Source organism: Acipenser ruthenus, unplaced genomic scaffold (assembly GCF_902713425.1).
Source record: "Acipenser ruthenus unplaced genomic scaffold, fAciRut3.2 maternal haplotype, whole genome shotgun sequence".
NCBI classification, from domain to species: Eukaryota; Metazoa; Chordata; class Actinopteri; order Acipenseriformes; family Acipenseridae; genus Acipenser; species Acipenser ruthenus.
This window is the reverse complement of record NW_026708443.1, coordinates 16,020-37,465: the sequence shown is the minus strand read 5'-3', so window position 1 is coordinate 37,465 and position 21,446 is coordinate 16,020. Positions and strand designations below refer to the sequence as shown.

Sequence of the window (21,446 nt, the reverse complement as noted above, 5' to 3'; positions counted from 1 at the left end):
AACATCAGGCATATACTGTGCCTCTAAGCAATCATTGCACCTAGAATTTGTATAGTACAAAAAATAACGGTTTACTGTTAAGAAATACTTTATATTTTTCAGTGTTTAAACTGTACGAGGCAGCCCATGGTGGTCTGTCAACACTGAAATACAACAGACACTAGAGGGCGCCCTTACTACACAATCCCTGTAGGCAAGCCCTTACAGCTATGGTCAAAACAAAGTTTTGCATCACCCTACAGAATTAACTAATGTTGCTTCATAAAGTCAAATAAAACCTGATGAATAATGTTACATTAACATATTGCATTACACACCGCTTTGTAGTTTTCAACTTAACAAAAAACTGAGAAAAAGTTGAAAAAAAGTGACATTTCGAAATCTAACATGAAACACTGTACTATACTATTATGGCTTCAGGTTGACTTATTACATTATGTTAAATAAAATATCTAAATTATGTTAATAGTTATTTGTATTATTTTAAATTGTCACAATCCTATAAATTCTAAGTGATGCTAAACTTTTTGGCCACGGCTGAACAGAACAAGCTGTGACGGTTTGCTTGCACTGTGTGATGCAGCGGGGAGTGTTACAGGTGTCACTAGGACAAGTTCGTAATACCGGGGTAGCAACACCGTGGAAATGCAGACAAGGAAGCCAGCCAGACAATAAAATTTTGAAAGGGATTAATTTAATTATTAAAACAATCAGATTAAAAACACACTACAATGGCCAAGCACATATACAAAATATAACTAAATATTGGTCGCAATAACAATAGCTGGATCAGTAGCAGCAGTATTCACAATGATTATCACAATTCAAATATAGATTTAGCTACAGCAATAGCAACAATGGACAAATAGCTATATCCATAACAGCAGTAACTATCACAACTTAAATATAGGTTCGGCTACAGCAATAACCAGCTAACTATATCAATATCAGTAACGTTGGAAATGGTTACAGCAGCAAAGGTAATGTAATTGTCTAACAGCAGCAATCAATAAGAAATGTTTATAACAATAAAAAGTCCCAAAGCCGTCTTCTCTGTGTTCCACGGTAGCATTAGCTGAGACTCGAGTAGGCTACAACAGCTCTGGTTAGGGAGGCCCGTCACTGGAGACGTTTCTCTAAGAAAGTAAAACAAAAAAGAACTTCGGCTAAGCAAGCCACATTGTTGAACGCACAAATTGAAACTCTCGTTTATATTTATTTATTATTACTACACAAGTAATCTACTACGTGTAAATTAACCCAGTTATTTTATAATTCAGTTAAATGCAGTACAATCTAAATGTTTATTTACTTATTTATTTGTAAGCAACTCAATTCCTGGCAGCTTTTCATAACTGTTACACACACAGACAGATAAACCAATAACAGAAATGTTGAACTTGAAAGGAGATTATAATTATTTTTTATTTCCCATCTGAATGCACACTCATCAACTTTTGTCACTCTGCTGTGCATTTGCTCTCAGTAAACAAGGGGGCACCATTTCCTCCAGGTGCACAGTTTTTTGCAGTCACTGGAATATTTGGTGTCCCCTCTGTAAATCAAGCAGGAGCTTGCCAAAAAATACCAAACTCATACTGTTAGTGTCTCTCTCAGCTGCATACTCAACTTTTTTGTGATCAAATGTTTTTATTGGAGGAGCAAACAGTACAACATAAAAAGGATTGAAACAAAAACTCCCCCCCCCCTTTTTTATTCCCCCCTTCCATAAAAATCTAGAAACCTAAGCATCTATTTCCAACTATTTAGTAGGAGTTGAAAGAAGAATCATTGAAGTAATAGAATTAACAGTAATTTTACTGGCGGGGGCACGGCTCTTGCGCGGCTGGCCCAGTTGCGCCTGCAGTGGAAATGAAGCATCTGTGTGTCCTCACATTGTGCATGCTGCACAAAAGCTGACCTAAGTTGATGGCCGTGAAACACGTGGAGGAACCACCTGCTGCAGCCATCGCACGCAATCTGAAAAATACAAAGGAAAGTAGAGGGTGCAGAAAAACTAATGCAGTGTAGAGTTTAATTAGGAAATCATAACGAAGTATGGAAACCATGGACATTTAATTTGCATAAACTTTTAGAAAACATCTACTTCTATTTCTGTATTTATTTATTTTTAATTTTGATTAGAAGATGTTTGGAGTTGCAGTTGAAAAAGTTTAAAAATACAACTAAAGTGTTCACTACTAAATTACCCATTCATCTTGTGACACTGCATCCCCCAGAGTGTCCTGCTCTCCACAAAACAGACAGACTGCTCAGATCATTTGTGCAATAATCATATTTGGGTGCATATTTTAGAACGTGCACTAATAGGTACATCTCAGGTACTCTTACCTGTATCAACTATTCATTCCTGAAAACAGCAACTTTAGTGGCCCCCAGACATTGCAGTCTCACATGCAAGTTAGAAATAGTTAGAAACTCCACCACCAGACTGTTTCACTACTGTAGATGAAGTAGTTTGTTCTTCATGTATGTATTTACCAGTCATTTTAAATGTTTAGCTGCACAATTTTTTTTATTCATGTACAATACAAGATTAACACGACAACGCTGCTGCTCACCCAACAAAGTGCAATTAAGTGATCAATTTTAATGCAATGAACCTGGCTAGATTTAACAAGCTCACTGAACTATTACTGTATTGTCAATTGTGAGAATTTAAGCTAAACCTAACTTAAAGGCAGCTTCATGATCCAGGCCCAAAATTAATCTGTGCAGTAAAAAGAGCTTAGAATATTACAAGTGCATCATCAGTGCCTTCGGTATTAACTCTCATACTGTACTATTACCCTTTATACCTGATTCCTTAAGAAGGCTGATTGCCATTTCCTTTCAGATAACGGCAATGGACTCCCTTCGGGGGGAAAAGTTGCTCTGTCTGCCTTCAAGAACATCCTCTACAAACTGAGAAAATAGAGGGGTTTTTTTAAATGTATTTTTTAAATCATAAACTGGTAAAAGCTATGTGGATAGTTTGTTTTATATTACTTCAAGAAACCCTTTAATGCCACCCAGTGTGGCTGTATTTAAATAATCACTGAAAAACTGATATAGTAGCTGTACTGTATGCAGACCTTAAACAAAAACACCCCACGATGTGTCATCTGAACCCACACACAAACCCACCATTTCTACCCTAACATGCCATAACTACCACCCCTAACACATCCTGCAATAAGATCTAGAAGTTATTTTTTTATTATTATTTTCTAGCATTTAAACTCTCCCCAGCCATACCAACCCTGTCCTTCCATACTTTCCCTGCAATACCACACCTTGTCATACTATACACCTGTACAATTTTAGTAGTATTATGTTAATATTAAGTCTATGAAAATGCTCTTACATGCACACAATGTATACTTTTGTGATGCTCCAAATGTAACATTGACAAAACATACATTTGTATTATTCTGTTTGGGAACTCTATATTATTATAGATTGCTAAAGAGTCTCAAAATAGCAATGTCATTAAGGGCAAAATGAAAGATTTATCTTGTTGTCTCAAGGCACTTCCTCACTTTCTTTGGACTCTCCCAGTGGATCCAAGAAAATAGTCTTCTTTTGGGATGGATACAGAACCTGAAAATAAATGAACTTGTTTAATATATCACACACACATGCACATACATACATATCATCCAAAAACACACACCATCTCTGCCACTCATGCTTATACTCACAGCAAGTGTCCAGTGGTGATGTTCATTTATAATGCCCAAAATCAAACTGTACTTGCTGGGATCAAGCTAAAATGGATGGAGATAACAAATTAATAACAGCACATAAGGTATCCAATATAAACTTTTTGTAAAATAACATATCCATTGATTGATTTTTATCACTCAAGGTGCTGTATTTTGAAGTGAGGCTTGACGTACCTCTCAGTGTTTGATATGAGCCCCGCCATATTTTGCTCATGGTGAATGATTCAATGAGGAAGGCTTTTTCGTCCCCTTCAAGATTAAATCTCCTCACCAGTGCTGTTATATATGCATTTATTACCTTAAAGGATAAACATGTACATATATATGATGGTGCATTTTTGTCTCTAAAATATGTCTTACATGCCTGCATTAATCTCTGAACGCAGAGGAAACCAAAAATATTCAAACCTAAATACCAAATAAAATATTTATAATGCTGACTAGACAGCAGGCAGTTCGTTTTTAAACTTATTTTATTCATAGCCTTTTATGTCTCACACTAGCTGCCAGGTAAAATCAATAAAAGAAAGCAAGTTAATACAATACATTTTACTTACTTGAATGCATAAAGTACATATGAAACCATTAATTGTTTGTTTCAGACAGAATCAAAATGCAGCATACATCACTCTCAAGCTCACTATCAGGGGCAAAGCGCCCTACGTCCAAATAAAATAATTTATATGGGCCAATTTTTGACAGCAACATATGGCTTCCTTTCCCAGACCAAGCTGCTTCAAGAACTGCAAAAAGTTTGCATATTTTGAGACACATTAAAAAGTACACTTACATCGTACTACAATTTTGTATTTGTTCTATTACAGTTCGTTTGTTCGAATATTATATGTGAATGGTTTATGTTGTCAAAAAAGTTACCCATGGAGAGTAATTTAATATGCACAGTTGTATGGCAAGAAAAACTTTACTCAACTCACATTTCTCAAGAATAACTGGACTGACTACAGCTGGGGCCGGAGATCCTCGTCTGACCACAGCTGGGGCCGGAGATCCTCGACTGACCACAGCTGGGGCCGGAGATCCAGGTCTTCCAAGAGCAACCCTAGAAAAGTACTTTGTGTGGTAAACGAGGAACCTCTTCTGTATAGGGCACCAAGTGATCCAAGCTGATACTTGGAAAGACCTTTCCTTTCTCATCAGTCAAATCTGCACTTTTGCCCTGTACAGCCGTAATGGTGAAAGGGCCCAGAAGGTCCCGATCCATTTTTCCCCCTTTCCTCTGCTGGCTCCTGCGGTTCTTCCTTAGTACCTTTTCATCTAGAGTGAATGTTTGTCTTGCTGCCACTGCTGCTTCTTTTCGGGCCTTTGTTTCATTTACTGCAGTTTGTGCATTTGCCCTCACAGTCTCAAATTTTGTCCTTTAATTTTATACCTGGAAACACAACCTCTTCCCCAAGCACATCCTCAACGGTTCTGTTCACCTATTGAAAAAGGTATACTTTAAGTGTAACTAGATTCTACAGAGGTGAAAGTTTGTATTGATTAAGATTATATGGCTTTATTTTTTTCTTCTCAGGAAATTTTATTCTTTGTCATTGTTACATTTTTATCTGTAGCACCATGTGGTATAATAGTGTTTAACTACAATGGACATTTCTGGATAAATGTGATCTCTGTTATGAAGAGTTATTTTTAAATGTTGCTTACACATATTGCACTGTTCAAAAGAACTGTTGCGTAAAAGTGAATTGAAATAGCTTTTAATACATTGATTCAAAATCCCATTTATATAGACATTTAAGGCACTACTTCATTTGACCTTAAGAAGAGGTGAGAGACCACAGAGTTATATAAGGTGTTGTGAGCTGTTACTGCATTGTTCTCCATGAAACTGAAACATTGTAGCCAGAGGGGTAGTAACATTTGAAATGTTGTTACAAAGTTTGTTACATTAAATACAATGTTACTAATAGTCTGGGGGGGGGACAAATAGATTTATTTATTTTTTTCACCTCTCTTCTTGAAAGCACTTTTGACGGATTAGAAATTGAACAAGTATATAAATGTACGGAATACCTATATTGATATACATTTCTGTGGCGGAGTGTCCCTCCCCTATATGTATTATTTGTGTTATTATTGTTTGCATTGCGGATGAAAGCCGTCATTATTTGATTAAAACCTTGTGAGGATGTGTGACTGATGAGCCTGCAATTTATTTTTCTAGCTGACAGTCACGCATCCTTTTTAAACTTGTGCAGACTATGGCCGAGGGGTAATAGGATAATTAATTAATTGCTAGTTAACCCCTCGGCCAGAATATAAAAGCCTGCAGCTGTCTGCGCTCAGGGTGAGGGTGTTCGAGAGTGGAGAACAAGTGAGGAGTTTGGAGGTAAAGAAATTAACACAAACTGCTAAGCGTGCTGGTTTTTACACCAGCACGATACTTATTTGTTTATTTCTGTTTGTTCGGCCGACACGCCTTTTTGTTTTGTTTTGTTTGAACTGTTGGTTTTATTATTTAATAAAACCCTGAGCGCAGTTGCGCTCCAGTTTTGCACCTCCATTCCTTATTTTGGTTTTGTGTTCCTGGTCCGTGATGTCACCACACCTGCGCACGGCAAGCCATACTGTCACAATTTTTAATGTTTATGTGGCTACACTATGTAACACAATTTTAGTTCCTGGGTAGTAAGTGTTATTTCCTAATTGCTTATGCCTCAAAAGTATAGAAAATGGCTATTATTCCCAAACTTTGCTTTTGTGACCAGGACAGTGATATTTTGAAATTTACCTATTTCCAATGAGAAAACGGGCGAATGTGTGTCTTTTTGTTCACATAAAGTCAGAAAAAAACATATGACTCCAAATTAACATGTATTTATACTAAAGTAATACAAAAATGAATAGAAAAGATTTAGAAGCGAGTAGTTTGAGATTTACGATTATACTGTAAATCACTTTCACGAATCAGCCCCCAAATGTAGTCTCCCATCATGTTCTCGTTATACTGTCCTTGGTAGCGGCGTTCAAAGTCCAGTATATCCTGGTGGAAGCGCTCGCCTTGCTCCTCCGAGTACGCTCCCATGTTCTCCTTGAATTTATCAAGATGATTTTCAAGGATATGGACTTTGAGGGACATCCTACAGCCCATTGTGCCGTAGTTCTTCACCAGAGTCTCAACCAGCTCCACATAGTTTTCGGCCTTGTGATTGCCCAGGAAGCCCCGAACCACTGTGACAAAGCTGTTCCAAGCCGCTTTCTCCTTACTAGTGAGCTTCTTGGGGAATTCATTGCACTCCAGGATCTTCTTTATCTGTGGTCCGATGAAGACACCGGCTTTGACCTTTGCCTCAGACAGCTTAGGGAAGAAGTCTTGAAAGTACTTGATGGCTGCCGACTCCTTATCTAGAGCTCTGACAAATTGTTTCATAAGGCCCAATTTGATGTGCAGTGGTGGCATCAGCACCTTCCAGGGGTCCACCAGTGGCTCCCACTTGACGTTGTTCCTCCCCACAGAGAACTCTGTCTGCTTGGAAGGGTCCACCATGCAGAAGTAGCAGTTGCTTGAGTGGTCAGTTGGTTCCCGCTAAATTCTTGGGATAGCGAACTTCAATGCTCTTTTCCCCTCTGTACCATCCTACAAAAATACATTTATTTCACCCATGACTAATGTGTAAGAGATTCTCGTAACATTTCTCATATATGATATTTTTTCAACAACATTGAAAATTGTAAAACATTTTAAAATTAAAAATTTACAATTTTAAAAATTAACAAATTTTATAACATAAAATTCCGAGCAACAATTGTCCATCTTACCTTCCAGAGTTTTTTTGCAGTGCTCGCAGGTGAAATGAGGTGCCCAGGGTTTGTCTTGATCCCCGACAGGCATGCCGAAATATGCCTTGTAGGCCTCGCACATCTTAGCAGATGCTTCCACAGAGTACTTTTTCACTCGTCTTGATAAATTGGCCGCAGACATAGCAAAATGCGTCTGCTGGATGCTTGCAGCCTCTTGATGCCATCTCAGAAAAATGCAGATATGTATCCACTTAGGCAGCTGGAACTAAACTGAACTGGTGGGCTTAAGGCCCCTGTATTTATACTACTATTTATATTACTGGAAAGTTCGATAAAGTTCTAGAAGTTACTCCAAGTTTACTCAGCACTGAATCTCTCTGGAATGTTCTGGAAAATAGGTAAATTTCAAAATATCACTGTCCTGGTCACAAAAGCAAAGTTTGTGGGGAATAGCCATTTTCTATACTTTTGAGGCATAAGCAATTAGGAAATAACACTTACTACCCAGGAACCAAAAAAAAAAAAAATTGTTACACGGTGCTATCATTAATAAATTATTTAAACTTGCTGATGACAATGCTACAGAGAACAACAAATACTGTTACTAATGTCATACAATTGTGTTTGTATTTTTAAATGATGATTTAATTGAAACCTTATGTTAAATACTAGTAAAATATATAGTACTAGTATGCTGAATTGCATGTTGATGGGTGCAAACCTGCAGGATGAGATGTGTTTACAAAGAGGTTGGAAACAACCATAATAATGAAGAAACTGAGAGTAAACAATGTCTTTGTTACAAAGCAGACTGAATGAATACCAAATATTATAACTGTGATCAAGTAAAGAAAATCAACTAACATTTACAAATTTAAACCTACCTCAATAAGATTCTGGAACTTCAGAGGGGTAGCGGGCCTCTCGTCCAAACATGATAAAATATGGTAAATGACGTGTGGTCAACTTTTTTTTGTCCTAAACCCAAAAATAACCGCGTCCAGATGTGTCCCAGGTCTCTGGCTTCTGCTGGCAAAGTTTGCTTAGAGCTCTGAAAATAAACAGTGTAGAATATATTTTTCAATTCTTATTTATATTTTACATAAAACTGACAACTCTAAACACATTGCATCATATTATAACTTTAGGACAGGGCAAAATATATTTTTCCAAATCTCCAAATACTTGGGCAACTGATGGCAAATGAAAACAATGCTTATTCTCATGGATAGCTAATCACAAATTGGTAGTGGAAGTTGTGGGATTATTGATGTTGTGTGTATTCAATATCATAAGGAGGCTGTGTGATCCAGTGGTTAAAGAAAAGGGCTTGTAACCAGGAGGTCCCCGGTTCAAATCACACCTCAGCCACTGACTCATTGTGTGACCCTGAGCAAGTCACTTAACCTCCTTGTGCTCCGTCTTTCGGGTGAGACGTAATTGTAAGTGACTGTGCAGCTGATGCATAGTTCACACACCCTAGTCTCTGTAAGTCGCCTTGGATAAAGGCGTCTGCTAAATAAACAAATAATAATCATGCTTCAAAATTACAGTTAAATCACTCTTACCTCTGTATGGTGCCATTCATTCTTTCCACCAAACCATTCGTTTGAGGGTGGTAAGGTGAGCAGAGGCTTCGTTTTCTATTCAGGAGTTCACAAACTCCTTTGTTGACCTTTTGATAAGAAAGTGAGTGGGGGGGGGGGGGGGGGGGGTTGAGGAGATGTTAAAACACAGTACAAACTTAATATAAACTGACAGTAGCTTAAAATAACACTAATATTTGTTTAAATATCTTTCATTTGTAAGAAATGTATACCTGTAAAACTTAGATAAATTAAAACAGAATAAAATAAGCGACGACGGCTAAAGTTATTTATGGAAGTTGAAATAACGCATACAATTACAGAGATCATGTAAAGTAAACATTTAGAAGTAGTGAAGACCAGATATACACCTGATTAATGATTTCTCTCCCTTGGGCTGTTAAAATCCTTTTAGGAGCTCCAAAAGTGTAAGAGGACTTTATGTGTAAGGGGGGGTTCTCTTTTGCAGTTAATTTTACTGGATAGGAATTCCTTTATACCTGTGTGTGTGTGTGTGTATATATATATATGCAAACAATAACTGCATACCATGGGCAAGAAACGTTTTCCTGTTCTGGCAATTGAATAACAAATGCGTTCTGTAACAATATGTTTTAGGATGAGATGTCAACGAGTAAGAAAATTGCTATTTTTTATTAAACTGCCCCAAATTTCTGAAAAACTTCTGAACGGCAAAATAGCACCACCTTGTGGACCGCAGTGGAACTTACGTTTTTCTTCGTTTAAACGTTCATATATTACCAAATGCAACGATGGGGCTGATTCTGCAAACAGGAGGAGAACACTTCTCAGAGAGAGAGAGAGAGAGAGAGCGAGCCTGCAGTAATGTGGTGAGAAAGATACTCAGGATTAGAGACCATGTGGTAAAAAAACACAACGTACTGACGGAGACTGACCCAACGTAATGACGGATATAATTAACCCCGCCCCTAGAGGAGTCCTTGCACAGCTGTCTCTGTCAGTGCCTAAACCATCCGGGCCACTTTGGTTAACCCTTCGTCTTCCAGGATGTGCTGTGGATGACAAATGAGAGGAGAGAGAGAGAGAGAGAGAGAGAGAGAGAGAGAGGAGAGAGAGAGTGTTAGGAGGCTGGACTACACAGCATGGGCAGCTCTGTTCATTGAGTAGATAATGCTGAACATGCAGCTCCTCCCCAAAGCTAATCTACAATTCTTTGGTTCCAGGCAAACACCACTGCTTACTCACCCAACCATTTTTGTTGGTAGTGTTTGAGGACTGTACATTGACTTCTATAGTGTAGATTTCCTATTGTAAAATCCAGAGGGGATCAATGCACAAACCCAGGGAGAGGCAGGGGGAGCAAAAGTGTTGGGGATTGTAGGTCAATTGGGATTACCTGGGTTGGGATTAGCCTGCTGTAATCCCCACCCCTCCTTCCTCAGGTTTTAATGCACCTTCACATCTGACATTGCCCTGTATCAGTCTGACTCCGTTCCCTCCCAGTGAGATTCAAAGCATGCAGTAATAAGATCATGGGTACACCCCTACTCTCTCTCCACTGCTTCAGGGATCACTAAAGAAACCTTAAAAGACAGACAGAAACAGCAGCAGACATGCAAGAGCTGGTGCAGAACGAGTCAGTGTGGAAGAGGGGTGTAGCGATATGCTCACATCATGATATGTATCACGATACGCAGGTCCTGATAGGATATGTATTGCAATACGCAAGTCTTGATGCGCTGCTTGTGTGAAGCACATAAGATCAAATTATTACTGTTCTTAGGAATTTAGCAGACTCTTATCCAATTTAGAGACTAGGGGGTGAGCTATGCATTAGCAGCTGCTGCAGAGTCACTTACATTTATTGAGGTAGGAAGTATGATAAACAGCTATAAAAACACTTTATAAAACAGCAGCAAAAGACAACAGACTTTGGTGATTTTTTTTATTAATTTATCTTTACAGAACATATAACATATATATATATATATATATTTTTATAGAAACTTACATTCAACTTTAAACACACGTGTATTGTAATATAAATATTACAAATAGAAACGATCCATTATGATCTTGCGGTATCACATTCTGATCTTCCCTCCCTTAGAAGACTAAACGTTTATTATTTTATCAAAATAACTTGGACACTGCAGACTACAGGATCAGACAGTGCTGAATTGGCTGGCTCTCTGGATATATTTTGAAGTGGAATGGGAAAATGATCCAGACATGTGCTTTGCATCTTTTGAACGGGGCCCAAGAGAACAAACAAATACACACTTGTGGGGGAAAAAAGTTCTTTGAAAAACTGCAGATCAACCAGCAAGAAGACTTTAAATCTGGGATTCAAGCTGGCGTTTTGGTGCTGATGTCCTTATAGCGGTAGGTTAGTCAGTTTTAAAAACAGATCCTTTTTTTGATTATTCAAGTAATCAAGCTCTTCAGCTCTGTCTAGCTGTCGGTGAAACACACAGCTGGATACCGAAGAGTGAGTGAGCAAGTCAAAACCGCCGACAGCTGGAGTTCGTTGATATTGATCAGAGAAGATTAGTTCACAGATTGTAGATCCCACTAAAGTTTTTGTACACTGTGTTGTATGCGCTCCGTGCGCTGCCATTGCTGGTAGAGTCACGTGAGCGGTTCAGTGTGTTGATGTGTAAATAAATCCTCTTCACCTGCGGGGGGCGTATCAACTTGTAACGGTCACCCTACACAGTTGATAGGCAACTGTACTGTCCTCCCTTAGGAGATACTACTGGCCAAATAATTAAAACTAAATAAGTCAGTAAGGGTGACTGACAGTAAAACAGGGTCGTCACAATGCGTCAATTTAACTACACAAACACTGGTTTATTCCAAAGAACACAAAGCTTGACAAAAAGAATGACTAAACAATTATAGAAGAAAACAACACAATTAGGGACAGAGTGACAAGGAAGAGAATATAGTGTAAACAAATCCAGGAAAACAGATAAATGAAGATACACAGCAGAGTTTAAGAATATAACCACAACAATTTAACAATTACTGACACGGAGGATGATTAATATACAGAATGAATAAACAATGCAACACAAAATATAAAAACAATAGTAATGGAGTCCCAAAAAGTAACAAAAGAAAAAAAACAACAACGATGACAGTCAACGGAAAGAGCTCACCAAACCGGTATGGAAGTCCAGTTAATTACTTGGGATGAATGTGAACGATGATGTAGAGGTCTTCAGGAGATGAAATTGCGATGAAATGGATGTTTGATGAAAACTGAGGTTGCAAACAGTCCAGAACAGATGCACAAAAACATACAACCACACACTCCAGCAAAAAACACAAAAAGAAACTACCCCACCTAATTAAGCAAAAAATGGTAACTAGACAATAAACTAAAGCAGCAGACAAAAAGAAAACAAAGGCTAAAGAATAATATCTAGCTAACAGTATAAAGATTAGGTTTCTCAAAAAGGTAGACAGACTCTCACCAAGGTGCTAGCTACAGAAAAAAAACACCCTCCCAACCCCCCACAATTAGAGAAATGAGACAGGTGAAGATTGACAGAGGATTGGTGGATGAAATTTTGAATGGACCAATGGGGTGAAAGAAAGAAATGGATACTGGGAAATGTAGTTTATAGGTTGGCCTGGCCAGGCTACTGCCTTTACTTGAAGAGACAGGCGAGTGAAAATTACACCCACATATGTAGCAACAGTGCTACAAACTTCAACCTCAGTCTCGATCTCCTGCCTGTCACTCAGCAGCGAATGCACGCACCCACACGGCAGACAACTACTCTGTCACAAGCATTTATACCCTGTATCTTTCTAAACCAGGTTTTTAAGGGAGCTCCCCAATAAAAGCTGAATCTCAAAACAAGAATTGTTATAGTATACTATAGTAACAAGATTCATTTATCTGACTTTACATATCCGCCCTTACCCTGGTCCCACCGCAGTACAGGACAGCAGCACCATAATAACATTTTTTTAAATCTCACTTTCATGTTCCCAAACATCAGCTGTTTTATTAAAACAGAGACTGTCTACCTCAGAATGCCAACAGGATATTTTTATAATGCAATACTGACATCTTGAGGCCATATACAGAGTTGTACCATCATTTGAAAGATGGATTTTTCATATTCCTCTAGGACTGCGCTCATTTCAATATTAATAATAATAATAATAATAATAATAATAATAATAATAATAATAATAATAATAATAATAATAATAATAATAATAACAGACTTCATTGAGGGGAGCTCTGAACCCCAGGACTGGGTGCAGCAGCAGCAGGGCTAGTGTGAGTTTGTAACCCTGCTCAAACTCCTGGCTCCTGATCTTTTCAATATTAATAATAATAACAGACTTCATTGAGGGGAGCTCTTGTAACAACCAGACTTAAGACACAAGCCAAGACTAACTGATTTAAAAAAACATAAAGACTGATTGACAGCAAATAATGGGACCAAAAGTTCATGGGTAAGAGTGTTATAATCTTCAGTAACCTCTTTATAGTGGCAAAAAACTGTAGAACAGTACAATGTCAATACAAAGGAAGCAAAATATACCTTAAACATTGCTCTAGGAAACCTCATAGCACAATAGAATGCATAGTGTATACACGGATATAAATATTTTGGCAGTGAAACAGCAAGTAATACAGCAAAGAACACTCACAATGACCCTGTTAACCCTGGATATTGCTGGTATGGTAAAAACGATACACAAAACAGTTTGAAACACAACGAAAAAGTATTAACAAAAGATAACCAGTCCATATAAATTAATGCCATTATAAAGTTCCTTATTGCAGGAGAAAAAAAACGACAAACCAAACAAAGTCAAATTCAAAAAACAAAATCAAACGTGCTTCAAGACAAAACAAACTTGCAAAAGAGACATACTCCAGAAAAAAATAAAGTATCAAAACAAACGCCCATAGTACTATAAAAAAATAAAAAAATTGTAATCCAGCATTGTCCAACACAAAAAGGAAAAGTCTACCAGACCGTCTCACCCCTTCCTGCCGTGTGTCCGATGACCGGCTGCGCGTTGTTCCTGGGTTGTAAATCGATCTCTGTTATCTTCAGTTTCAAATAATCCATCTATCTATCTATAGATAGATATATATATCTATATATATATATCTATATATCTATATATCTATATATATATATATATATATATAAATGAACAGCATTCCAGAACTGTATTCGTGACAATTAGCTCAGTGCTACTCCAGAAAAAAATGTTTTTAAATAAGCTTAAATAATTTAAAAAGCAAAGCAGAAACCGCAACAAAACCTGCAAACAATCAGCTCTCCTTTCAGGCCATTTTTTCCCGTTTCCCACAATACGCTCTTTTTATCAATGAAACCCAGGTGGCTTTAATTAAAACAATTACCGTAACTGGCATAATAGAAGAACCTTCCCATAGAAAAAAGAAATAAAATGAACCCCGATAAATCCCCCTCAAGCCTGGACAACTAAGCCAAACGGGAGATAGGCTAATAAATAAGGCAGAGATGAACAATGTATTTTAACCTGGCCAGGTGTAATCCATTCTAATTAAAGAACAGATAATGATGTATTTTTAACATAATTTATGTGGTGGTCGCCACACTCTGAACCCCAGGACTGGATGCAGCAGCAGCAGGGCTAGTGTGAGTTTGTAACCCTGCTCAAACTCCTGGCTCCTGATCTTTTCAATATTAATAATAACAGACTTCATTGAGGGGAGCTCTGAACCCCAGGACTGGGTGCAACAGCAGCAGCAGGGCTAATGTGAGTTTGTAACCCTGCTCAAACTCATGGCTCCTGATCATTTCAATATTACTAATAACAGACTTCATGATGCAAAACTTTTGTCCAGAGCTGTAGTTTTAGGTGCTTCGATGGCCATTAAGCTAACTGTAAATGGCTTGTTGACTGTGCAGTGTGTTGTGTATACTGCTCAGTACATACAGAATATCATAATCTGGTTCTGTGCGATACAAATAGAGACCTTTTCACCTTTCTGGAAGCCGTGACCTGGAGTGGGTGAACATCACTGTGTCTCTTACATTGCACCCCTAATAGTATATATATTTAATTGCACAAAGTTCACTAAGAATAATTAAACAGCACAGCTGATCTTAATGGCTCGTCATTGCCATCGGACGCTAACTATTTGTTACACAGAGATTTCAGACGGCTGCATCACATTCATATCGGGGTCTGCTTCATGTTACAGCATCTTTGTCCTTTGGATATTTATAGTGGTTCATTTTGAGGTCCTTGACAATTATAAAAAAAAAAAAAAAAAAAAAGAAAAAGAAATAGGAGTGTGATGAGTCAAAGGGGTTTCGGTCTGTAATTCAGCCTCCCGACAGTAGAAGGCAGCAAACCAACTCGGGACTTCCCTTACCAAGGTCTCGTGACCATGACGAAAGTCATCTTTATGAGGGGCGGCACCTTGGTGAGGGGCGGAAGTGCGAGTATGTAAATTCCAGCCACTGGAGTCAAGTGAGTTGTAAGGACACTTGTCAGTTTGGGATTGGTGTTCCACTGACTACAGGGGCGAGGCTTTGCATACTAAAGGAAACGTGCTGCTGTGTTCGGGGTTGGTCCTAAAAAGCATAGGCGGGGTGAATGGGCAGGAGGGAGAGAGGAAGCATTGGCTGGTGGTAGTTTTTGTGTTTGCTATCACAGGGCGGAAAATTCATTAACCTTTTCTTTTTTCTGTTTTACCCCTTTAAGTCCAGGGATTTTGTGAAGAGGAATAAGGAGTTTCCGTACCCTTCGTTTTATCGTTATTCCAGCACCCCCCTCCCTCACGCCATTCTTTGTTTTTTTTTATTTTTTTTTTTAATCGTGTAACAAATAATATTAAAAATGTATTTTGGTTGCACGTAAATTACTGCCTGGACAATCCATTATTACTCACACGCCTCACAAGGAGGCAGTGGATATGAAGAGCTTTTTAGTGTTTACATTTGTCACACACACATATATACATATACATCCCCATTTTGACTGTGTGACTCCCCCCCTGCACACCACGCGGCCGTGCCTTTACCAGGGGACCCTCAAGGACCCCTGTGCTCCCCTGACTGTGACTCCCCCCTGCACACCACGCGGCCGTGCCTTTACCAGGGGACCCTCAAGGACCCCTGTGCTCCCCTGACTGTGTGACTCCCCCCTGCACACTACGCGGCCATGCCTTTACCAGGGGAGACCCTCGGGGACCCCTGTGCTCCCCTGACTGTGGGACTACCCCCTGCACACTACGTGGCCGTGCCTTTACCAGGGGAGACCCTCGGGGACCCCTACGCTATCCTGACTGTGTGACTCCCCCCTGCACACCAAACAGCCGTGTGTGGTGGAATTTTCTGCATACAACCGAGCAGGCACCGGTCCCGTACCGAGAGAACGATTGAGACAGAGACAAGTCGGAGCAACTTCACACTTTATTAGTCTGCAGACTGGAGCACTCAACAAAGTAACACAGACTCTGCAAGCAACCGCAAAGAAAGCTCAAAATACACCAAGTCAAACAGTTCCTTATATAATCAGTTTTTGCACAGAGTTCATGACTTGTGGTAATTCTTATCTCCCTTAGTCAGCTCAAACCAACCTTGTGGTATTCTTGATACTGTTGCCTACCGACTTTTCTGATTGGTTGATTTTTCTAGTTGCCAGGGAGAGAGAGTGTCTGTCAGGTCCCACAAAGTTGATTCCCCTAATACAAGAATATTAGTTAAGTGACTGGGGAGAAAAGAGGAATTATCGCGGTCTCAAAATATTATCATTTGAGACAGTGTCCTATTCTCATGTCGCTGACTCATGCACTTCTCTGAAAACAGGGCTGCTGACCCTTGGCCACATTCCAGTGTGTTAGTTCAGCATTGTAAATCTAATACTTTGTTAACATCAAACTTCATATAATATCATTATTCAGGTTATACAAATCACAGAGATCACCCAAACATATTAGATTAGAACTCTTCGTGCGATTATTCTATCATTCTTCTATCACACGTGCCTTTACCAGGGGAGACCCTCGGTGAACTGTTTATGTAAACCATTGGTACGAAAAGTTGCACTGCCATGGTCCTGAAAAAATAGGTCAGCATTAAAAAAAAAAAAAAAAGTATAGCATAGCTGGAAAACTTAATATGGTGCAATTATAGATATTGAATGACAAGCTTATTGTGTCGGCCCCCTGTGAATGAAGAGACCAGGACAGGAGGGAAGTGGATGACCAGCTCACCTCAGACACTCCCAGGTTTCTGCAGGCGTCGATGAAAATTCTGCACATTCCGTCTGCTTTTGGCAGCGCTGATCTTCGGCTGAAGGACAAGCAAACAAGCGAATGAATTCCAGTACAGACGCAGTGGTGTCGTGGAGCCGGCACGCAGCTCCTCTGGTTTTCTGTAGGCAGCTCGGACATCCTCGCTCTGCCACCTGACTGACACACTGACCCGTAAAGTAAAGGCATTCTGACAAGAGGGAGAAAGACACAGAGGAAACACTCACCACGGCGGGGGAGGGCACGTGGATGATGGCCTCATGTGGTTGGCCAGCTGGCAGAGGGTGGCTCTGTTTGAGAGATCCTCGCCCAGATCTTCAGGCAACGAGTGCCGTAACCTTAACATGAGGGTCTGAGAGAGAGAGAGAGAGAGAGAGAGAGAGAGAAGAGAGAGAGAAGAAAGAAAGGGAGAGGGAGCGAGAGAGCGAAGGAAAGAAAGAAACAGGAGAGAGAGTGAGACAGACAGACAGAAAGAGAGACAGAGACGGAAAAACTTAATAAAAGACATTGAGACACAGGGGTATTCCGTTACTGGACCACTGCAAAGCCACACAGAGCTGACAATTTTTCCAGCCTATCACATCCATTGCCATCAATTTGTAGATCTCACATTTTCAAATATGTGATTATTTATGGCAATACACAGCTGTGGCTCAAAGTTTCGCACCACCTAGAATTTTAGGATTGAGACAATTAAAAAAAAAACCACACATACAAAACTATATGAATATACTTTAGATCTTTCATTTAACATCATGTAATCAAAAGAAACTACATAATGATATTGCAAAAAAAGTCTACCGGAATCCATATTAGTAGTACAGTAGCATTTCATCTTAGATTTCGAAATGTCATCTTTTTTAATTTGTCAATTCTTTCCGTTAAGTATACAGAAAACTAAAAAGCGGTGTGTGATTCAATAAGTTAACGTAACATTATTCAGCAGGTTTCATTCCACTTTATGAAGGAAAATGAGTTATTTCTATAGAGGATGCGCAGTGGCAGAGGAATAGGCGGTACAACTGCACAGGAGCCCACTGACTCAGAGGGGGAAAAAATGAACAGTGACACTATCCCTCGCATAAATATCTGCAGATGTTACAATCTTCATATTCGTGTCATTGCCTCAACGATCCTGAAAGTACAGCATGACTTACTACGGGGAAAACTCTCCTGAAGTGGAGTCCAGAACTCCTACAACGCAGAGAACTAAATATTGTTAAAATACTAAAACACCTGACTTGGCATGTTTAACAACTTTCTCTTCCTCCGCCACTGCTGGGGCAATGTTTTGTTTTTTTAGTTTTTTTTTAAATAATCGCGCTGCGATGCGGGACACAGCAAAGGGAACATCATGAGATTCTACTGAACCCCGCAAAAGGAGTTCAGAAGACTTTTTTATTATTATTTTTGACAGCAATCGTGTTAATATAAATCCAGTAAACAGCTTCAATAAACTCAAGACTGTCCTCCACCTTTCTGAGCTGCGCTATTAACTCCTTCTCTTCTGGTAGGTGCTCCCACTAGCTCTGTGATCGGAGTCCTGACTTTGAATCAGAGATCTCCGTGTCCACCAAGGAAGTCACTGAACCTGGATTAATATAAAAAACAGACGAGGTATGACACAGGCCCAGTTTTTGCGATGGAACCGCATAACAGTCTCGCGTTTTGATTGGTCCATGTCTGTCACATGAATATGTCGTCACACGAATGGAAAAGCTTGCAGGGTTTTTAACATTGTGATCAGAGCCAGAGAGTGATCTGCTTTCCACAACCTTACCATTAAAATATAATGTGGTATTACGCTGTACTGATATAACAAACTATGGGTAATTACTTTATATGAATTATCATGTTATGCACAAATGTAAGAATTGGCTTTCTGTAATGGCGTACTTTTTAACATATAATTGTTTACGCGATATATTTTAATATCAAATATAGTGTAGCGATCCATGTATTGCGTTTGTGTACTGTATTCCCTCTTGTTTCTACTCTGTTAATGCCACTGTATTGTGTTCCTTGCCCCCCCTCCCCCCGGTCTGTATTACCGGTAGCTGCGGGCTCGCTCTGTCTCTGGCTGTGTGAGCTGTCCCTGTCATTGGCTGTTTGTTGTGTGTGCCCATTGGTCCTGGTGTGCAGCTGGGGACCAATGGGATAGCTGTTCACTCTGGCACCCGATTAGAATAAAGGGGCGGGGCTAAGGTATAAAAGGGGGCGTTGCAGCGCATTGTGGTCGGTGCAGAGCAAGTGGCTAGAGCGGTGGGCTCTGAAAGAGATTCATATATAAAGCGTTGAACTTGGAAACGGCGTGTTGTCTCTTTCTATCCTGCCCACTGCGTGGAAACGCTGCAATATGTCTTCTAAACTAATACATCCTCTAACAAAACTGTAATAGTGTGGATCTAATGTAATCACAGTTGTACATATAGACTGCCCATGTTTTCATTCACGTCCCAAATTCTGGCCCGCTTTGCTTTTCAGATAACGTCCCAAATTCTGGGCCGATTTGGTTTGCAGATAATGTCCCAAATTCTGGGTTGCTTTGGTTTTTAGATAACGTCCCAAATTCTGGGCCGCTCTGATAACATCCCAATTTCTGGGCTGCTCTGGTTTTTAGATAACGTCCCAAATTCGGCATTTTCGAATTCAGGCCAGTTTTTGAGATATTCTGCTTAGCTGACAGCTGAGTTTCTAAGTCATGCATGCACAGTTTACCATAAACTGGACCGTTAATTCATTTAAGAGTAACCCTTAGTACATGAATCAAAGTTAATGTATTTTTTACTCTCCCAGAAAACATTTAGGAACATGGTATACCAAAAAAAAAAAAAAAAAGGACATCTCATTTGCTTATGTAATGTCCATCAATATATAGTGAGGCGTAGGGGTTTATCAGAACTTCTGGGTTTAAGAGACCAGTGCCCTTCTATCTGGAGGTTTCAGCTCGAGTACCCCTTTACAATTTTCGCTCAACTGAACGGTACCTCAGTTACAATAAAATGGAGAATAATCTGATGACCCCCTCCCCCCCCCCGTTTATTTAATAAATTTGGGTGACAGACTGCTGGTTTAGGACAGAACAAACAGTAGGCTTAATTCTTAAAACTTTTAACTAGAAGTATTTGGATGCACAGAATTAAAAAGACAAGTATTGGGTTAGGAGCACACCTGTTTTTGTAACTGATGGCCTTTTTTAAATTTTGACAGCCTTTTGTAAAAGTGAAGGCCTTTTGATACCCAGCATACACTGATATACTGATAGCACAGCAATTGAAGTTTGAAGTTTGTAATTGTTTGTGTTCCTCAAATACACAGTAAAAAATCATATTGATAGGGTATACAGTTATACAGCGATACAGTGGTTTCGGACATCTAAGAACAGGTACTGCGAGCATCTGGATTCATACCCAGAGGTTCTCTGTAGCCTCCTGGGACATTCACAGCTTGTTTGACACCCTCTTGTAGTTGCCCGTTTCTGCATATAAAGCAAAATGCTGTTTGTCAATCTCTCTTTTCTTATAAATCATTATTTGCAAGAATCATTCCAAAAACACCTGAATCAGTTAGGGACTACCAGTCTGACACTACAGGCCTTTAAATTGCAGTACCAATTTGGTACCAGTACCAGTTGCTAAGTGGTTGCGTTCCTCAAATTTGCACTGCAAAGTGATATTTTAAAGAATAGGGTATATAGTGCTTTTTTTCGCCTCTGCTCTCTTTTGCTCCGATACACTCAAGCTGATACTGTGATCACAAAACACTTGGAATGGACTTAAATTGGGCTTCTGTTGCATAAATACACTACAAAATGTGCACATTTCAGGTCTTGTATATAATACATTCTTTGTATGTATTTTGCTATAGGAAATCGCGGTCGGGGGGGGGGGGGGGGGGGGTCCTCCTGTCGTACCCCATGAGTCCACAAATCCTGGGCCAACAAACTCGCTAGTACTCTTTAGATGCACAACAGTCTTAGCTAAAGAAAATTGGCTTCGAGTTCGTACGACCCACGACCGCCATTGGCCGAGCCTTACCCCAATGTTTTTTTTATAATGGGATTTGCCATAGGGAAGGGGGTGGTCTCTTATCGTA

The 21,446-nt window shown here is 39.5% G+C and overlaps 1 protein-coding gene across 15 annotated transcripts in view; it reads right to left on the bottom strand.

Moving 5' to 3' along the window:
* Nucleotides 1-677: 677 nt before the first annotated feature.
* LOC131733175 (uncharacterized) overlaps nucleotides 678-21,446 on the bottom strand; it is a 36,781-nt gene continuing 16,012 nt past the window's right edge. For 4 of the 15 annotated variants that reach the window (XM_059021129.1, XM_059021128.1, XM_059021130.1 and 1 more), the window contains 3 exons: nucleotides 17,579-17,703; nucleotides 17,313-17,391; nucleotides 16,579-17,155 (listed from right to left, as the gene is read on the bottom strand). In XM_059021129.1, the coding sequence (XP_058877112.1) occupies nucleotides 17,087-17,155; nucleotides 17,313-17,391; nucleotides 17,579-17,703 (273 nt within the window). In that variant the 3' untranslated portion in view covers nucleotides 16,579-17,086. The other 11 variants (XM_059021133.1, XM_059021135.1, XR_009326090.1 and 8 more) reach the window with 10 other exon arrangements.